Below are 20,306 nucleotides of genomic sequence, written 5' to 3'. Positions count from 1 at the left end.
AAAGATTTTCTTATGAGGCATAATGAGAATGTGTTATTTGCAAAACATTCTTAGAATTTTATTCCGATAGTTATCTTTTCTATGTACTTTCCCTTTATAATATAGCACAAACAATTTTAATATTTATTCTTTAAGATGATTTTAATAATAACTATGAAATATATATATCATGTAGAACTTACATATAGTGCAAGTTTTTGACAAGAATTGTACATATAAATTCTAATTCCATTATCAAACAGAAACATAATTCTAAACTAAAATAAAATGCTATAAACACTTAAAATATCCATACGACATTTTTGCTTTACTTTTGCTTATATTTGTTGTATATTTAGAAGATACTTTTCATCTGTTAATTTAAGTTGGTAAAAAAAATAATTAGAATGTACTAGTAAAAGGTAACAAAATTCCCTGAACTAAATGAACAGAAATTGTGGACTCCAAAGTAGATGCCTTGGCTCTAATGGAAACTTCTATTGTTTGTTTGTTTACAAAGTAAAGAAAACAGATTTGGGCCATATACAAAAGTTTGGATCACTACTTCACCCTCTTTGGGTTGTGTGATTTTGAATAAATAATGATCCCTTTAATCTTGATTTCTTCATGTGTTTAATGGGGAAGGAGTTTGAAAAAATCCGTAAGGTAATCATGAGTTTTAAGTGAAATAATAAGAGACAACACTAAAAAACAAGATAAAACACTTTCTAACTGCTAAAAGAATCTACCCATGCAAATTTTAACAGTGTTAATAGTACTAAATGCATCAATCAGGTGTAGATTCTAAGAGTGTTATTATAGGGAGCTATGTAGAAGGTTACTTGCTATCTTAAGTGGTTGAAGGAAGTCCTGAGAGGTTTTGTGAGCAAGGTGGTCAGTAAACTCTGGCATGCATTATGTTTGAACTTCATTTGACAGTGTGGAGAATCCCCAGCAACGAAGACATCACGAGCACAGGAAGGGTTATAAAATCATGAGATATACTGCAATGGATGTTGAACTCTATATAAGGAAGGCATCAAAAATAATTATTGGTAGATAGGGTCTGGATCATATTTTGACACATCTATCATGCCAAAAGAGGGGTTTGTGGTGCAATTTAAAGACAATAGGAAACTGTTGAAGGGTGATGATATGTTTGAAGTCATGTTGAGGGTGGAACAAAAGAATAGGAATTTATTAGGCACCAGATACTTTGCTAGACACAGTACTGCAAGGTCCATTTCATTATTTTTATTTCACATATTAAAAAACTGAGCCACAGAGACATTAAAAATATGCCCAGGGGGGATCCCTGGGTGGCTCAGTGATTTAGCTCCTGCCTTCAGCCCAGGGCATCATCCTGGAGTCCCAGGATCAAGTCCCCACATTAGGCTCCCTGCATGGAGCCTGCTTCTCCCTCTGCTTGTGTCTCTGCCTCTCTCTCTCTCTCTCTCTCTCTCTCTCTCTCTCTCTCTGCCTCTCATGAATAAATAAAATATTTAAAAAAAATATGCCCAGGGATATTCAGCCAAGAATCCTGGAGCCAGGACTCAAATATAAGACTCTCTGGCTTTAAATCTTTCCATTACTCCATGAGACCTTTGTCATTAATCAGACAAATGTGTGTTGCGGTTTTTGGGATAAAGAAGCAAAGAGGCTGTGAAATCACAAAGGAAGTTCATTCAAGATGTAGCAGACACCTAAGGAGATGGGAGGGAAGCCAAAAGCATTTTCTTTCTTTTTTTTTTTTTTTGTAACATTTTTAGGACACACCCATAAGCTTGATTCTTCTATTTTCTAAACATTGCTGATGCTCTTGTAGATTTATTTTTATTTCAAAATTAGTAGAATGAATTTAAATTTTCCTTAATAGTCATGTAAAAGTTCAAAATATTCCTAACCGTACATTCCTAAGTGTAGCTAGTTTAACACTCATGGCATTATATGGTACATGACTCAGCCAAACAGGAGAGGATTCATAGAGAGTGAGCACTGTAGGGGGCCTCTAGAATGACTCATATGTTTGAGCAGGTGCTAGAAAGACAAGCCATAAGATGAAATCTACTCTGTCAGTCCCTGTATACATTTCCTCTGTCCTTGCATGTAACCAAGGTGTTTGCTGAACAAACGATTCTTCTCTTTTTTAAATTCAGTACCACCTTAGTTCTTAGGTGATTCTGATGGTGGTAGAGCAGACAACCTAAAATAATCCCATTGCCTTTGTTATGGCTATTAATATTAAATTACTTCCCAGTAAGACGAATATGCTATAGCCATGGGTATAGCAGTAATTGGTATTTAGTGTTCTTCTCCAAGTCTCCTAACTTATTAGCCAAGCCTTGTAAGCATCACTTCCTCTGGAATTAGACATGTATCTCATGTCATGACCCTCCTCTGCTTTCTAGGAGACCCAATACTTTGTACTGAGCATCTGTCCTGATCCCTTTTCCAAGGATTAAACCAGCTGTTAGAAGCTGGCTGCCTAGCACTTTAGTTGCCAGTCTTCTTTGATGCCAGACCTTTGTTCCCTTACAGATGTGTATTACCTGTGAATTGATCTCTCAGTTTACAGCTGCCTGCCTGGCTGGCTGGCTGCCTGGATTTTTAGCATTGCTCAGCCGAGAATCTGTCACTGTGCTCTCGTACTTGAAGCTCCAGTATTAGTTGAAATACGATTGAGATTATATTTTACACTTACCTACTATCTGTTCATTCAGGCATGACTTCCTTGGTATCTCTCTTTTACTAGAGGGTAGGTCAGATTCAGGCATATATCCTTCCTCTTCTCCACTACCCCAGTGTTATCCGAACAGACATGATCCAAAGTTGACATAATCAAACTGATAGGAATGTTTATGGTGATAGGTAATATGAACCAATCCAGAAAAATGGCTGAATTATAAAATGAGTAAATTACTATTCTTTGAAGGTAGGTTGAACACAACAGCAGGAACTTACTTCACCATCTAGTACAGTTTGGGAATCCATGCAGATATGTAGACTATTGGCATAAGGGAATTCTGATTAAAGGTCAGGGGAACCAGGCAGGATATCTGGAATGCTGTAGTCTTTCTTTCTTTCTTTCTTTCTTTCTTTCTTTCTTTCTTTCTTTCTTTCTTTCTTTCTTTCTTTCTTTTTTCTTTTTTTTTCTTTTAGTGTTTCACACTAAAATCTTAATCTAGAGAGGATTGGATGAATAAGTCAAGTCCTTAGTCTTTGAGAAACTGGGCCCAGGAAAGGTTATCGGGGCAGGAACAGAAGAATAAGATAATTTTCCAGTTTCCAAACTAGGTTATAAAGTGGGGATTGGGTAATGAATAAAGTTCAGATACCAGGATATTAAAATGGGACTTGAGAATTGAAAAAATAGTAAATTGAGGTAATGGTGATCCATCTAAATATGAATTAGCACTTCTTAAATTGTCCCAGACCAAGATTGTCATTGAGACCCAGAGAATTTTATCTTAATTTATTAATTTATTCCTAGTGGTATCCCCACTAAGAATATGCTAATATAAACTGTGTCCAAGAAAACATTAAAAAATGACATGAATAATTTTAAGGACTATTGCCTTCTCTGGAACATTTATAAGTGATTACTGAATGTGTTTTTTTACCCTCTGGAAGCCTGAAATGAAAAGCCTGTCTTTAGGCAGTGTTTCTAACATTCGTTGGAAGGCAAATTTTGTAAGATATCAGAAAGCAAATTTTCTTTTCCCTCTTCCATTTTTTTCATGGAGCTCAGATATGGTTAAAATAAACATAGTCTTTGGGATATGTTATTCCAGAATTTGTACATCTAGATATGTATATGTTTATACGGGTATGTACAGAGGGGTCTGTCTCTACATCTATCAATGAGAAGAAGTAAAAGATGTTTTACTAAGTTAGAATAAGACCTTAGGGATCAGGAATAAAGAATCAGCATCATATCTCTCTTTAATATAGAATGTAGTCTCTAAAGTAGCTTATACTTCTGCCAATGTAAATGTCAAAGCAATTATTGTATTTGTTGTGGTTTAGGAATAGCTCTGATCAATTGAATTACAATATTTATTATGATTTTATTATTTTTTCTTTGTTATAAATTTGAATGCTATGCAAAAATGAAAATGTACCATTTCCTTCCCCAGAGCAACATACAATTGAGCAAGAGACAAGGATAACAAATTAACTCTGATCATAGTATGGAAAATACTAGCAAAATATATATTGAAAAAGAAATATATAGGAAACTGTACAGTCTTCAAACATATTATAGCATACTCACACACACACCAATCTCAACAGCAAAAAGATAAACAATCCAATTAAAAAATAGTCAAAAGACTTGAATAGACATCTCTTCAAAGAAGATACACAATGGCCAATAAGCGTTTGAAAAGATATTCAATATCGGTTATTAACAAATATATAATGAAATACAAATCAAAACCATTTCATGCCCACTGAGATGGCTGTAATTAAAAAAAATAGGGAATAACAAGTATGACAAAGATTTAAGAAATTGGAATTCACATATATTGCTGGTAGGTATGTGAAATAGTATGAAATTTGAAAATCTGTGAAAATCTGTTTGGCAGTTCCTCAGAATGTTAAATGTAGAGTTTTCATTAGGACCTAGTAATTCTCCTTTTAAGTATGTACCCATGAGAATTAAAACATAAATTTGCACAAAATTATGCATATTTGAATGTTCATAGCAGCATTATTAATAATAACCAAAATATGGAAACAACTCAAATGTACATGAGCTGATGAGTGGATAAACAAAATGTGGTATATCCATAAAATGGAATATTTTTTTAGCTATAAAAAGGAATGATACATGATACAACATCTATGGACCTTGAAGTGAAAGAAACTAAACCAAGACAACAAATTATAGGATTTCAGTTGTATGGAATGCCCAGAATAAGGAGTTCTTTTTGAGGTGAATATAGTTGTGATGTTTGGACAGCAGTGTGCATATACTAAGAAAACCCACTGAATTGTATACTTTAAAATAATTAAAGTAATGAATCTATGTTATGTGAATTTTAATGCAATAAAAACAATACACACACAAAACCCTCAACAGAAGTTACAACATAAAGAAACAAAATCAAGTATAATTTACAAAATATAGGCATGATGCACTGGATGGGCACCTAGGAGTTAACTTTCTAACAGGATGCCTCGAAAGCTGACTTGTAAATTAGTATTTTTGGAGCTGGGAAATATTTTATGGTGGCACAAATATCACTGAATCATGGGGAAAGTCAGGGAGGATGATAATCAAATGCTAGGAAATAATATCTATGCCCTGTTTCCTAATGGAAAACTAAGAATCTTCTGTTTATTTCCCAGTTGCAATCTTGTTTTATCACTGTTAGTCAAACTCCTTGAAGATTTAGATTACTTCTCAGTCTTTTAGATGACTTATCAGTATTTATCAGTTGTTTTTCTCTAACTTAAATATGTTATAAATCTGAGATTGCTTAATCAAATTATATTTTGATAACTGAGAGCATTGATTGAATGCTAGGTTGAATGCATATATTTGTATTCTATTTATATATATTATTCTAATAATATTTATGTTCCTTCATGACATTATTTCTCCTATTAACCAATAGATTCTTTGTTACAATCTTAATATGATGAGTGTCCTAAAAATATTTTAAAATCTTTCATAATTGAAAAAGTAATTTAAAAGATCTTTTGGTAACACATCTAAACTTTTTTTTTTTTTTTAATTTGGAGACATAAATGGCTTTATTAAGTGGTTCATGGATTGGGCAGCATCACTTCTATCAAGTAGAGATCCTTCCTTAACTTTGTTTCTTTTTTTCCCCCTAAACTTTGTTTTTTAATTGTAATATCTGTTGATGATTATATTTTAATAGATCTTTGTTTTCAAACTGGGTTATTTAGCCACAGTAGGCATATGTAAACAACTTGTGTGTTCTCTATTTCTTTCTAGATTCCACAAAGAAATTAAAGGATGTTCTTGAAGAATTCCATGGTAACGGCGTGCTTGCAAAGTATAATCCTGAAGGGGTAAAGCTTTTTTTTTTTTAATGTTGCTTTTATATATATGCTTGGAGGAGGGATTTCTTAATGAAGGGTCCTTGGAAATATATATACCATATACCATATCATAAACAAAATGAAATTCATAATGAAATGCTATTCTGGAAAACACATAAAATAACGTACTACCTTTTTCATTCAAAAACCGTCTGCTAATGAAAATAATATTTATCTGTTATGTGCTTGAAAGAGTACAGATCATCTGTAATATAGCCTTAGGTTCTTTTCCGAGATGTTGAATGTATTGTAATTCTGAGATTGCTTGGTCAGGTATAATCAGGAAACAAGACTGATGGAAGAGAAGACCAAGTGTGCCTGCTGCTCACTCAGTGACCTAACAATTTTAACCCCAAACTAACACTGGTGGTGGGCAGGAGGGTTACTCCTTTCAGAGAATTATTCCCTTGACTAAAGAAGGATTCTGCTATGGATATAACTGGCCTATAATTTTAAAAAAACAGCTTTGATTAAAAGTGAAAAAAAAAAAAAGTGAGGGACTTCTTCCACCATCTTGTTTTAACCTAGTACCAGTAAGCCAACAAGTCCCTGAAATTCCTTCCTTATAAAAACCTTCTTGTCCTGTTGATGGCTTTTGAACACCTTGCTTGAATGAGTGTCTATCCTAATTATTTTTTAAATCACCTTCCATTTAATGTTAGCTGAGAGATGTTACATTTTAAGTGAGCATCTTAGCTGTGAGTCCTTTGGCAGTTTCACCAATTGCGCTGTATGGAAGTTAAAACAAATTGTCCTTTGCAAAATAACTTTTCCCCTGAATATATTATCTAACCAGCTAGATAGTTTGTTTGCTGATTAAAAAGTGAGGTTTTTTTTTATTAACATTGTCATCATGGTTTTGATTGTTTATAAGAGCATAGTTACTGGCTACCCTTCAATATTATATTTCTTGGATACTTATAGAATTTATATTTTAGTCAAAAGTAAATCTCCAATTCTAACCTTAAAACATTCATATTGTTTTATGATTTCCTTCCAGTATTTCTAATATCTATTTTTCCTGCCATATTTTCTCATTCTATCTTTATTCTGATATATTACTATACCTTGTAAAAGTCTTTAACCTAAGATTTATTTCCTTTTTCAAGTAAATATTTAAAACCTACAAATGATGGTGGAAACAAAGCAATTTAAAGCCATTCCCATTTTCCTATATCAGGAACAAAAGCAGATATCTGGCCTGGCCAGATTTCCCTCATATTTTATTTTCCTAGATACCATAGTGTGAGAGAAGAAAATTTTGCCAGATAAATTTGTAGAACTGAAAATCTCAAAGACCAAGGAAGCAGAGCAGGAAAGCTAAACATCACAACTTTATGGAATTGTTGTAAGACCCCAAAATGTCATTAATATATACATTCATAACCCAATGAATTTGGAAATGTGCATGTTATATAATCTATACACAGAGCTAAGACCAGTTTTATTTTTTTCTCCCTAAAGATAGCTACTGGCTGTAAATTGGAGTGTGATCTTGTTTGCAAAGTAGCCTTTTTGCTTCCTTTGATGATTTCTTATTTAAAAGACTCAAGACTTAGTCTTACTGATATTATATATTTCATGAGGATTATCAGTCACTGTATACCAGATTTATTGAGGTAATTATTAGATTCGTTCTTAGACACACATCTGATGTCAGTCTTTTCAATAATGTAATAACTCCATAAATGCACAGATCTCCTCTTGAAATGCATCATTAAAATAATGAACAGTTGAAAAACAAAAAAGTTAGATCTCATTATAACCCCAAAGTAATTCTAATTTAAGAGCCAAATCACTCTCAAACACTGATAGGTCCTTTTGCTTCAGGAAAAACAAAACTAAACTAAACTAAAGCTTACATGACTCTTAAATACTAGTATGTATTTTACAAAAGCCAATAGGAGGTAATTAGGAATATTCAATGTTGAGAAAGAAATCTTTAATGCGTTGAGGTCCTCTTCAGTACATGACTTCATCTAGTTTATAAAAGGTTACTTTGACACTGACAGAATTCATACTGTCCATTCATTCATTTGAGAAATTCTCACTCTCTGTTGGCTGGTCAGGTAATCCTCAAGTTGCTGGCAGAGATGACTACTTAATTAATGTTCTATTATACAAGAAAACTTAGGAAAATGTTTAATCTATGCTACTTTTAGAATAAATAATCCTTTGTTTTCTAAAATAAACATTATCGTCCATATAAAAGGTTCTTGCAAAGAAAGAACAGGCTAAACATCTCTTATTTGCTTCTCCTCTTAGAAACAGTAGATGCTGGGACGCCTGAGTGGCTCAGCAGTTGAGCGTCTGCCTTTGGCTCAGGGCCCGATCCCGGAATCGGGGATCCAGTCCCACCTCCGGCTTCTTGCATGGAGACTGCTTCTCCCTCTGCTTATGTATTTGCTTCTCTCTCTGTGTGTGTCTCATGAATAAATAAATAAAATCTTAAAAAGAAGTAGATACATTGTGTTTCTTATCACTTACTTGAATTACTGAGTCCTAAAAGCTCTCTGTATAAAAACTTAATACAGGGATCCCTGGGTGGCGCAGCGGTTTGGCGCCTGCCTTTGGCCCAGGGCGCGATCCTGGAGACCCGGGATCGAATCCCACATCGGGCTCCCGGTGCATGGAGCCTGCTTCTCCCTCTGCCTGTGTCTCTGCCTCTCTCTCTCTCTCTCTCTGTGACTATCATAAATAAAAAAAAAAAAAAAAAAAAAAAAAAAAAAAAAACTTAATACAATGAATTTGTGACCGCTTAAGTATATTTTAATGGAGAAGAAATATTAAGTGCATTATATGGATAAATCATTTTTATTTTTAATTTGTATCTTTTAAAGATGATTTAATAATCTTTCTTTGAAAAAAAAACCCAGAATAAAAAAAAAATATGAACCTAAACAATATCTTTAAAGATTCCTTAAGGATAAGAACTTTTAAAAGGTCTTGAGGTTGCCAAACCGATGGGTTTATAAAGTTTTAAATGAAGAAAGTCATTGTAGGAAAAGTAAAATTACTTTCCCAAGATTAACCAGTTAGTTTTATAACAAGAGTCATAATTAAAACCTAATTGTCTGGAATCCCAGTTTAAGAATGATGCCTTCTCCTCTTCACTTCATTGAATGGGTCTTAGATTGAAAGGCAAGGTGGTGGGAGATGAGAGTAAGGGGAAGAGGTATGTATTTCACATGAATTGAATGGCATTTCTTATGTAATGAGTATGGCATATTCTAGTACATGTAATTACTACTAAGTTGTGCCCAAAAAGGTAAGAGATTCTTACTTGTCTCCAGCTAATCTTATATGAATGATACAATGTTAAGAGTATGATTATAGCTAGTTTGTAGTACCCATCTAATCTCAGTGAGATGGTTTATAGTAAAATATAGTCAGGATATCTCAAATATAAATAATTCATGAAATTAATGAAATTTGATAACATGAGAAAGAACCAGTTTGGCATTGCATTTTACATGTGTAAAATATAGTACATTATAGTATAAGTAAATATATATTAATATAATAATATTATTTAGTATTAATTAATGATATTAATATATTGCTATATTACTATAGCTATTTATATGTTTTCACCCCTTAATTTCAAATTCAACTCTAACTTGTTCCATTGATATCTAAAGATGTGGGAAGAAATTAAGAAGTGGTATATGTTTGGGAAATATTTATCTTTAAAGGTATGGTAATGGGCTGGTATGTTATTCTAAAAGAAGCATTAGGAGTGGGAAATAAACATTTGTAACCTAATATATATTTATATATACTGTTGTGTTTTCATAATCTTCTCTGGAAGATTTTAATCATCTTATATGTGTCATTCATTAAATTTATCTCCTATCAGTTTAGAGCTGTTTGCTGATTACACTCCATGATTGAACTAAATGATTCTCAAATTTTAACTTCTATCAGAATCACCTGGGGGTCTCCTTAAAACACAGATTGCTGCCTACCCCCCTGCCCTCTCCTTAGTTTCTGTGTTTCTAGGACGAGATTCAAAAAAGTATATATTTTTATTAATTTCCCAGTTGATGATAATAATGCTGTTCAGGACCACATTCTGAGACTCATGGATCTAGGGTATGTTTTAAAATCAATCTGTAAAATCGACCTTTTAGTTATCAGCAATATGAGATAATGAGTATAAATTATCTTACATTAACACATGTATTCTTTCTTTCCTTGCATGCACAGAAACAAGACATTCTTAACCAAGTAAGACATTTTCTTTTCTATTAAAATCTGTCTTCTTTCTTTATTCTGATGTAATCTATGAATTTCTCATCCCTGTCATTGACCTGTATTTCTGTACCATTAAGATTTGTTTACTATGCAAGGCTATCTGTAATACTTATAAAGTTGTAACTGACTGATATTTGTTCAAATCAGTCTCAAATGAGGGCTAATACCATAATGGAATTGAAGAGGATCTAGAGGGTAGGCTTTAGTTTTGTAAACTCTTGAATATAATTTTTTAATTTCACCAAAACATGATCAGACTTCAGCAAAATAACAAAATAATTCATTTAATGAAACTCTTAATTTATTAATTTACAATGGGAGATCTATAATTGCATTTAAATGCAATTGATAGGGATTTATTTTGCGTGGGGGGAGGTATGTATCTACACTGATATTAGAATTTGTGAGGGAAATAGAACTGAAAAGCCACTAATCTTTACCTTTCTGGGAAAAAGAGTAACCCATATGTTGTTTCAGTCACTATCTCCCAGTAAAGCCCATTTTATAAAGCAAGTTTTGGGACCATTGTTCAGCTGGGTGCATAGAATTACAACACATTTGGGGGATCTCTAAATGAATTTTTCTATCATATTAGGAATATATCTTACCAAAATGCATGAGATACTTAAAATCATGATATTGTCTCCCTTGGACAGTAATGGATATGTACTAGCAGCTCTTTATTCACAAATTTCCTTGTGGTTTCAATGACAGCAAGCACTGTGATCTCATCCCCAGCATGTTACAGTACAGTTGGTTACCCCAGAATGATCTTGACTGACTTAGACACAGGTCATACATACATATTACAGTCTCCAATGATGAGGCAGGACTGATGGCAACTCATTGACTGCGATGACTTTTACAAATCTCTTTCAGAGGGTGACACTTTCCTGATCTTATCCCGGACCTCTATGGAAACCTACCATTTCCCCTAAGGACAGACTACATGGGCTTTTTGGTTTTAGGAAGCAGCCCTTCAGAGTAAATGGCTGCTTCTGCGCAGCAGGATTTAGCTATTATAAGACATTTATTGAACACCTTGGTCCATAGACACACCTTTCTGTATCACCTCATCCCTACTAGAGGCTGTCTGAAAACTGGTGTCAGTTAGCCCTGCCTTTTTCCTGGTCAGCAGAATGAGTTTCTTCCTTTTCCTTGCTCAGTCTTTGTTCCATATGGAAATGTTTAGTAGGCAAGCAATTTCAGTTGCAGAATAGAAAGAACAAGGAGAGCTGCGGTTAGCCAAAGGGGTGGTGGTGGGGGGAGCAGTGGGGAAGAAGCGCATGCCTATTTATTGCTCTATACTGTTCTTGGTCTATCAGTGTAGGATTTTCTCTTTACATTTCCTGTTAGTAGCTGATCCTTGGCCCAAGGTTGAGTTACATTTCATAATTCCCTGGGCCTCCCTTATCTTTGCACTTGGTGCTCTGTACTGTAGATTCTGCTAATGTGTATACCCTTTACATTTAGACAAGTGAGTTGCTTCATTCCCTTAATAAGAAACCTGGGAATCCATAACCTACATTTGGTAGTGCTGCTGACTAGTGTAATATTTTAAGTGTCTTTAACAAGGATATTGACACTGATATAATTATTAGCAATGATATAAACACCTTTTATTGTAAGCTATAATTGTCCTTCCAGAACCAAATTCAACCTTTTCCATTAAAGAAAGCATCTGGAAAGTATAACAGAGAAAACGTGATCTTAGCAGTCCAACTGAACTGAGTTCAAATCCCACATCTGCCACATATTAGCAGATCTTGGACAAGTTACCAGCCTCAGTTTGTAAAGCTATCAAATGAAAAGAATATTGGCCTTAGTGGCTTGTTTAAAGGGTTAAATTAAAAGTGTATATAAAACAATTATCTCTATGCCTGATGTAGAGGTGTTCCATTGACATTTAAAGGCAGTGGCCGTTGGTCATACTTCAATGACTAACATGGTTTCATACAAAAGTTCTAGAATATCTATGAAAAGTAAAAGTGGGAATATCTGAGATACACCACCAACCAATCCCGTCACCTTTATTTTCTGAGACTCACTTTTCTCAACTTTAAAGTGAGAAAATATAACTCGGATGTCTTTCCAACTCTAAATTGATTTCTTTCTACCACGAGGTATGAGTGGAGGACATCAGATGTGATTTGTTTCCTCTGCCAAGCCTGGCCACAATCCAGAATGCTGTCCTGGTATCAGAGTTACTGTGTTGTATCTGTTCTACCTTCCACAACTGCATAAATGCCAGGGCACTGAGTTAGCAAGGAATGGAAGTCACATGTTAACCAGTATTTGTGCTTCTCTTCCCCATTACTCTCGACATAAATTCTGTCATTTTCCTCATCTTATCAAACCTACAACCAGAGCACAGTTTTGAAAGCACACCACCAAACTGAATAATAAAGTGCCTTCTATAATTCTGTCAGTGACCTATATTGACTCTGTATTAAATATTGTTGAAATATATAGTAACTTTCTTTTCATTATGTGGCCGCAGTTAGAATGAAACCATGTAAAAACAGTCTGAGGAGAAATTTACATAGATACTGATGAGTTTAATTAGCTACATCTTATGATAGTTAAACACATCAATTTGAATAGCGTCTTACAGGTTTCTTGTAACTGCACTAGGGATCCAATCTCGATATTGCCAAAAAAATACTGTCTTGTATCTATGACAACATGTAGAATTTGAGAATGGACCATCTGCAATATTGTGTCCTAAATTGAAAAGTTAATGATTTGGCTGTTTCGAGTGGCTAGGTGATATCTCTCACAGTTGATATATTTCTCCCCTAACCTTCTGTAACAAATATTCAGAAGTGTATTTCCTACTACCCTCGTCTGCCTTCACTCCTGCTCTGTTCTCCTACTCCTCCTCACTGGTTTTTATAGAAATGCCTCTAAAACAGGAGCATTTTTATGCCTCAGAAAGGACATTTGCACTATCTGTTTTGTCTATCTGAGGTGTTCTTTCTCCAAATATGTGCAAAGCTTTCTCCTTCATCCCCTTTAAATCTTTATTCAAAGAACAGATTTTCTTTTACCGATCATCAGATTTAAAACAAGTACCCTCCCCCAAAATGTATAAACATTTTCTATCTTTTTTTTTCCCCCTACAACACTTAATACTGTCAAAACTTGTACATTTAGGCCTATTTATTTTTCTATTTTCTTATTCCCCTTGTTAGAAAATAAGCCTCTGGTGGAAGGATTTTTGCATGTTCCAATAGCATCTCTACCCAACAGCTAGGACAGAGACTAGTACAAAATGGATATACCATGAACATTTGCTGAATATGAGAAAATCTCCATCCTGAAACCCCCAGAATAAATTAATGATAGAGTGATGACATTTATTTTCATTCACTTTGAGTCTACTTGGATGAATACTAGTGTTATTTCTTTAGTATTAACAGGGATTTAAAAACAAAGGATCCAGATGGTCAGATATAATAATGAAAGGCATATAGAAATGTGTTTTGAATTCATGCCAGTTTGGCAGCAACATCTGAACAGCTCCCTCAGTCTGAATTCTTTGCAGATTCTCTATGTTATCTCCCTAAATAGTCTGTGGCTGCTCCTTAAGAAAAAAAAATGAAAAAAATGAAAAAAAAGAAAAAAAATGTTCAAAATTTTAAACATTGTGTGGTGTGTGTGTCTCTGAGCCAGTTTGATTTTTGAACACTCATTCACTTAAGTCCAACCCAACTTTGTTCATTAGTGTTTCCATTGATGTGCATATAAGTGATCTCATTCTGTTTAAAGGTCACAATCTTCAAAAACCAATTTTAATGCTGCTACAGGACAGCAGTAGAAAGCAAGATACTTAAATTTGGCAATGTTCTACTGAATCATGAAATAAGGAAAATGTATAGATGGAAGATAGTATCCACTCATAGAAATGTCTGATATTTTGGACAACATAGAATTTTAAAAGAAATTCGAAAATCTTTTACCAAGAAGAAAAGCAGGAGATGAGTTAACCAGAAGATATTAAAGAATAATTCCTCTGTGAATTGGAAACACAGAAATGGTTAAATTTAGGCTTCAAAGAAGTTTGAGTTTTACAACTTTGTAAGCTATGTTTAATGACTGAAATGTAAGGGAGGCAAATTTTGTTCCGACCCAAACTGTGAAGAAGTTTGAAAGGGAAGTTTATTTACATCATCGGTAAAACTTAATAAATAGGGTAACATCATTGCATAGAAAGTGTCATTCTTATTTTGTTAATAGACTTTTTTTTTAAAAAAATAAGATATCTGTATAAATGCTCACATTCTAAAAGCAGTGTTTTGTCAGTGTTGCCTGGTACAGAACAATAATTGCAAAATGTCTAAAACACAAAAACTGCAGGCTTGATTCAGGATGATGCAGTGAGTTTTCTGGTTTTCTGGACTAATAAAGAGGAGGGCAAATTAAGATAATAAAAAATCCATTAAACCTCAAACCAGCACTTCCTTTTATTATTTTATTATTTCATTCATTTTACATGCTGCGAGCCCAAGGGCATGTTAAGTGCTTTATATTGATTTATTATTACATTTAGATGACAACCCTGAATGGTTGATCTTATATAGCACTTTATATGAAAAAAATTAAGGCTTAGAGCTGTCAGAGAATATAACTAAGCTGCCTTTTGCTTAGTGAGCAAGGCAAAGCTGCAGCATTTAATTTCAGAAAGTTTTCCTGACCACTGAAAAAGAACAGTCAAGGAGTAATGCGGTCCTTATTAACAGGTATGCCATACATTTTTTTTTCCTTCTTGGTTGTTTATTTTTCTGGTTTCTTCATTAAATTACAGGCGCTGACTTCAAAGAGGTTCTATTTAGGTTATGTAAGGCTCTATAAAGAGCACACACTTGGGATGTGGCAGATTTTTTCTTTAAAAGAAGAGATAAATTCCTTGCCCCAAATGACTCAAATGGCAAGTGAAGATATAGAATATGACACAAAATATTTTTTTATTCTCAAGTCTCTGTTTTGTTTTCATTTGCTGGTTGGTTGTTATTGTTTTCCTTTGTTATCATGTTAAACTCTTGCCTTGAAATTGTTCTGTTTTAAAAGATAATCATGTTCCAACAGAAGATCCAGAGAAAAACTGTCAACAATTCTAGTCCTTTGTTCATATTTTGCTACCAGCTTTCTAAAAAAAAATAATAATAATAACCAAAAAGGATGAACCATGTAATGACTTGTTAAATGCATATAAAAACATTTTAAGGTAATGTGGTTTGAGGCTTACTCTTCAAAAATTGTTTGAAATTTCTAACAGACCCAGAGGTAGGTATTGTTATTCTTACCTGTAGAGGGAGAAATTAAGGCACAGAGAGATTAATAAATTGTCCACCTGGATATAGCTAGAAAGTGTTGGATCTGAGAGTAGATTCAGGTACTCTAACTTCAAAACCATTTTCCTGTCATTTGTTATGTTGGCAAACACAATACCGACTACAGAAGGCTTAGGGCTCAGAAGCAAGAGTGAATATAAATAACCACCTCTAATCTCAATGCCTATGACTATGTTTGTTACACAAAGTTCCTATAGTTTTTAATAAAATTAACTTCTAGTGTCCCATGAGGCTTCACACATTTGAGGATTTTCTGTCGAAGTTGGTTACTCATCCAACTGAGTGCAGATTACTTCTCTTGCCACAGGCCAGGACTAAGGAACCCTATTAGTAAGAGTAGGTGTCTCTGCTCAAGAAAGTGCCTTTGGATACAGTGGTCTGGCTGTTGGCCTTATCTGCATATTTTGAAACCTCAGTTTCATTCATAGTGGCAAATTGCTTTTCATAAGTACTTCTGCTACCTGAGGCTATTCGTATATTTTTATGTTATTCATGGTTTTTAATTATGTGGTTCACTCCACTAGTAGAATTTATAATATTTTATGGTGGTGGTGATTTCTTATATATGTAAGAAAGTAGACTCTTTATACTGCCACCAATGTAAATGTCTGAAGTGCCTTTCATGAATAACCAAAGCAAGATTAAACTACCTAAAAATGTCAGAATAAGGTGTAGGTAGAGTTTTGCAATCAGAAATAAACAAAGTGAAGTTTTCTTTTCTTTTTTTTATTTTTTGTTTTGTTTCTTTTCTTTTTCTTTTTTTTTTTTTTTTTTGCTTTGGTTTTTAATTGGCTTGAGATTCTATTAGGTACAGAAATGTACATGGTACATATTCTTAATTGGCACATAATCTAATCTATAAAAATTTACTTTCTCTAGTAATATCCTTATATGTCCTATTCCATTTTAGGATTTATTCAAAACAATATTAAAATTAAATTGGTCATTCTGTACCACCTTACCCCAATATAATTACATGGAACAAATACTTTTCTATTCAAAATAGCAGTTTAAGGAATTGATTTTATTCTTATTTACCAGAAGTTTGACCAAAATTAAAAGCATCAGTCTACCAAATTTCATTTTTGCCCTATTTTTAGTTTTATCTCAGTTACATTGAACGGGGTAAGAAAAAAAAAGCCCTTCAAGGGCTTCCTATGAGACCCATCAACTTTGGACTTTCTTGATCTGGACATTTGTGGCTTTATCCCAGCTTCTTCTCTATAGATATCCTTGTTCTTTCAAATGGCCGTCTGGATAGGACCTAATACAACCACACTGGCCTCTTCCATGTGATCTACATTGATTTCTCAGGAAACATTTATGCATCATTGTCCCTATAGTCATGAGGGTGATGGCCAAGCCCAGTACAGTACCATTTACTTGCCTTTGTCTCAAAGTACCTGCACCCTTGTCTTCAATTTTCCAGGCAAGAGTAAGATTTTGGTCCACTGTCCTCCTCTGCTCAGAGAAAGCAAGCTCTCCAGGTGGCTCTGGTGAAATTCTCTACTTAAATGGAGAATAGATGGTGATTTCCATCACCCTTTCCCTGTTGGAAACAGGAAACAAACTCCAGAGATGGAGTCTCTCAATGTAGCAAGGGTTCTTTCCAAACAAATGTCTGATTGTTTATTTTTTATAGTCCTGCAGTGACTATGAGTCGACAAGGATCTTGAAAAAGATTTCTTTGAAAGTTTGCACGGGAAGTTTTAGAATTTCACTTTGGAATTTCACATCAATTGATATTGGTGTCAGGGTGAGACTTTTACATTAACCCCTTTCTCCAGGGGTCAAAAACAAGACTAACTATGAGAAACAAAGACAGGAGATGAGAGAAATTCTTTATTTCAGAGTATTAATGCTGTATTCATGACTCTGCATTAGCAGGTTCATGTTAGTTGCCTAATTTAGTTATAACAACAACTCTGCAGGATTGGGAATATTACTCCCAATTCACAGGGAAGGAAACCGAGTTTCAAAGACTATATTTTTTTATGGTGATACATATACTGTGGAAATAGAAATGTCTGACTGGAAAGCTTCTCCTTTCCTGTTGTCCCACTACAGGTAAGATGTATACATACCTAACCATCACTACAATTAGCCAAGGACTGCTCCATGTATTTCTCAAATAGTTATCATCCTTTTATAGACTTGGATATAGAAATGCTTGAGGTCATTTCTACTACTGTTGATTTTGAACATAGCACATAATCTTAACATTGGCTGACTCTTAAAATATATGTTTAATTTTTTTCAGACAATAGATTTTGAAGGTTTCAAGCTATTTATGAAGACATTCTTGGAAGCAGAACTTCCCGATGATTTCACAGCACACCTTTTCATGTCATTTAGCAACAAATTTCCTCATTCTAGTCCAATGGTAAAAAGTAAACCTGCTCTCCTTTCAGGAGGTAAGTCTAATTATTTACTTTAAATATGCAAACCTCCAAGGGAAAATCAGTATCAAGTTCTCTATAAGAGAAGAGATAATTTGCTTAAGAAATATCTTTCTTTCAGGATTTATACTTTCATACTAAGATTGTGCAAAATATTTAAAGTGTCTCCAATATAGTAATAGCTAAACATTACAGAAAATATACTTTATCATTATCTATCACTTGTCATTCAAAGTCTTAGAAGTCTACGTTTAGGTAATAATTTTAAGAGATACTTCCATCAAATATGGAAAAGTGCTCTTCTAAATGACTAGTTAAATATAGATAACTTTATATATAAAAATGTAGTCACAAAGCAGTTATGTGTAGAAACATAATATTTATATCACTTGTGTAAATTTCTAACATATTTTCATAGAACAGTTTTGATTTTTCTTTTAGACACTTTTTAAAAATTTGATATCACCATGGAGATGATTGGTTCTGTCATTATGGGTAGCTTTTCAGAGATGTCTAATGAATCCATTGTTAATTGTGTCTAGCTCTATCCAGTCAGGAAAACAAAAATCTCACTGTATTACCTTAGAGAATATAAAATAGGTGATTGGTTAAACAGTGTTGGAGGGTTGAAAAATCAAAGAGAAATACCAAGATGATGTAGAGGTAGAACTGCAGGAGTCATGTGCCACTCCTAGGTTGGAGTAATCAAAACTGGAAGAAGGATTACTTTGAACTAGGAGGTAGGGTTCTGTGGGGAAGGTGTTGCCTGGCAGATCTCTCACCCTGGAATTTCTGTGGAGGGGATACTTCCTTCTGGGTTTGGTAGGTAGTACCAGAGCTCAAGAGGGGCCTGCTGCCTGGCAGTGATACATTTTAGGAATGGCTTGGGCCAGCCTGTGCCTTTCTCAGTGTAGAAATGAGCTAGAGACTAGAGCCTCTTACTCTGGTAAACAAGTGCTGTAGAGATCTAATAGGAAGTAAAGACAGACTATAGGAAGTAAAGACAGACTAGCAGGAACCAGCCCCTACCCCTTCCTTCCTTGTCATGTCTCTAGTGCCCCTGTTAATAGGAATCCAGCTCATAATGGAAAAATATGGTCTAAGGCAGCATTTCTCAAACTCTTTCTGATCACAAGACTTTTTTGGGCTCTTAAAATTATTTAGGGCCCAAAGAGCTTGGGTAATACCTATTATATCCATACTAAAGAAGAGATATTGTAGAAATAAACAACAATCAATCCATTACATGTTAAGAAAAATAACATTTTTTCTGAAAAATAACTTCAAAACTAAAAACAATTCATGAGAAGAGTGGCATTGCTTGATATCTTTGCCAATCTCTTTAACCTCTGGCTTCCTAACTGCTTCTGTGTTCCTGTTGCTGTATCATATATTATGCAGCCTCTTAAAAACTCTACACTCATGAAAGAATAAGAGTTAAAAAAGCAAATGATATCTCAGAATTATCATTAATAATCATTTGACCTAGAAATTCTCTGCAAAGGGACCTGGGATCTCAGGGGAGACACTGGCCTAGAGACTTCCAGCTCTAGCATTATGAAATAGAATACCAAAATGTGAATAAAGTGATAGAAGATGTTTAAAAACCGGTACTAATTAATTAATTTTTAATTTTTAAATTAATAAATTAAACTCACTTTAATTAATTAATTTAAAAATTAAAAATTAATTAATTAAGAAAATTAAAACATTAATTAAATATACTTTAGTCAATTAATTAAAAATAAAACTTCTAATTAAGAAATAGGTGAACCATAAACAAGGTTTAGGCAATCTGATGAAGAGTCCATAGACATATGCTTTGTGTTGTGCTGTTTCTCCTTCTGTTAATGAAATGATGATCTTTCCTAGAGCAATCACATGTTGGTGCAAGTTTTTTTTAAAACAAGTGTATACCTTCCACATGATATATTTTGATCCTTTCAAAATATATAACAATATGTTTATCATAGTCTTTACCCTTAAAATGTTTATTTCCTTAAATAATTCCCCTATATCATGAATTGAAAGGATTCACCCCACTTGATTTTCCCCAAGTGAGTCTTGTTTAGTCTGTTCTTACAGTGTGCTATCAGAGCTTACTGGTGTCCTGGGCTGAACATTTAAAAATGGGACAATTCCTTACTTTGATCTAGAAATTAAAACTTCCCTGTTCTCCATTTCATGCTATAAATGGATTGCACATAGACTGAATAAAATAGCAAAATTGTCTCTTCTTTCA

General features: G+C 33.9%; 1 protein-coding gene across 7 annotated transcripts in view; it reads left to right on the top strand.

Moving 5' to 3' along the window:
- The window catches only part of DGKB (diacylglycerol kinase beta), a 704,768-nt gene that overhangs the window by 146,123 nt on the left and 538,339 nt on the right, over positions 1-20,306 (top strand). For 4 of the 7 annotated variants that reach the window (XM_041728248.1, XM_041728245.1, XM_041728243.1 and 1 more), the window contains 3 exons: positions 5,948-6,024; positions 10,264-10,284; positions 17,926-18,079. In XM_041728248.1, the coding sequence (XP_041584182.1) occupies positions 5,948-6,024; positions 10,264-10,284; positions 17,926-18,079 (252 nt within the window). The remainder of the gene's footprint in view (positions 1-5,947; positions 6,025-10,263; positions 10,285-17,925; positions 18,080-20,306) is intronic. The other 3 variants (XM_041728249.1, XM_041728247.1, XM_041728246.1) reach the window with 1 other exon arrangement.

The sequence above is a fragment of the Vulpes lagopus genome, chromosome 13 (assembly GCF_018345385.1).
Source record: "Vulpes lagopus strain Blue_001 chromosome 13, ASM1834538v1, whole genome shotgun sequence".
Taxonomy (NCBI): domain Eukaryota; kingdom Metazoa; phylum Chordata; class Mammalia; order Carnivora; family Canidae; genus Vulpes; species Vulpes lagopus.
The sequence above is the reverse complement of the archived record's forward strand: the minus strand, read 5'-3'. Positions and strand labels throughout refer to the sequence as shown.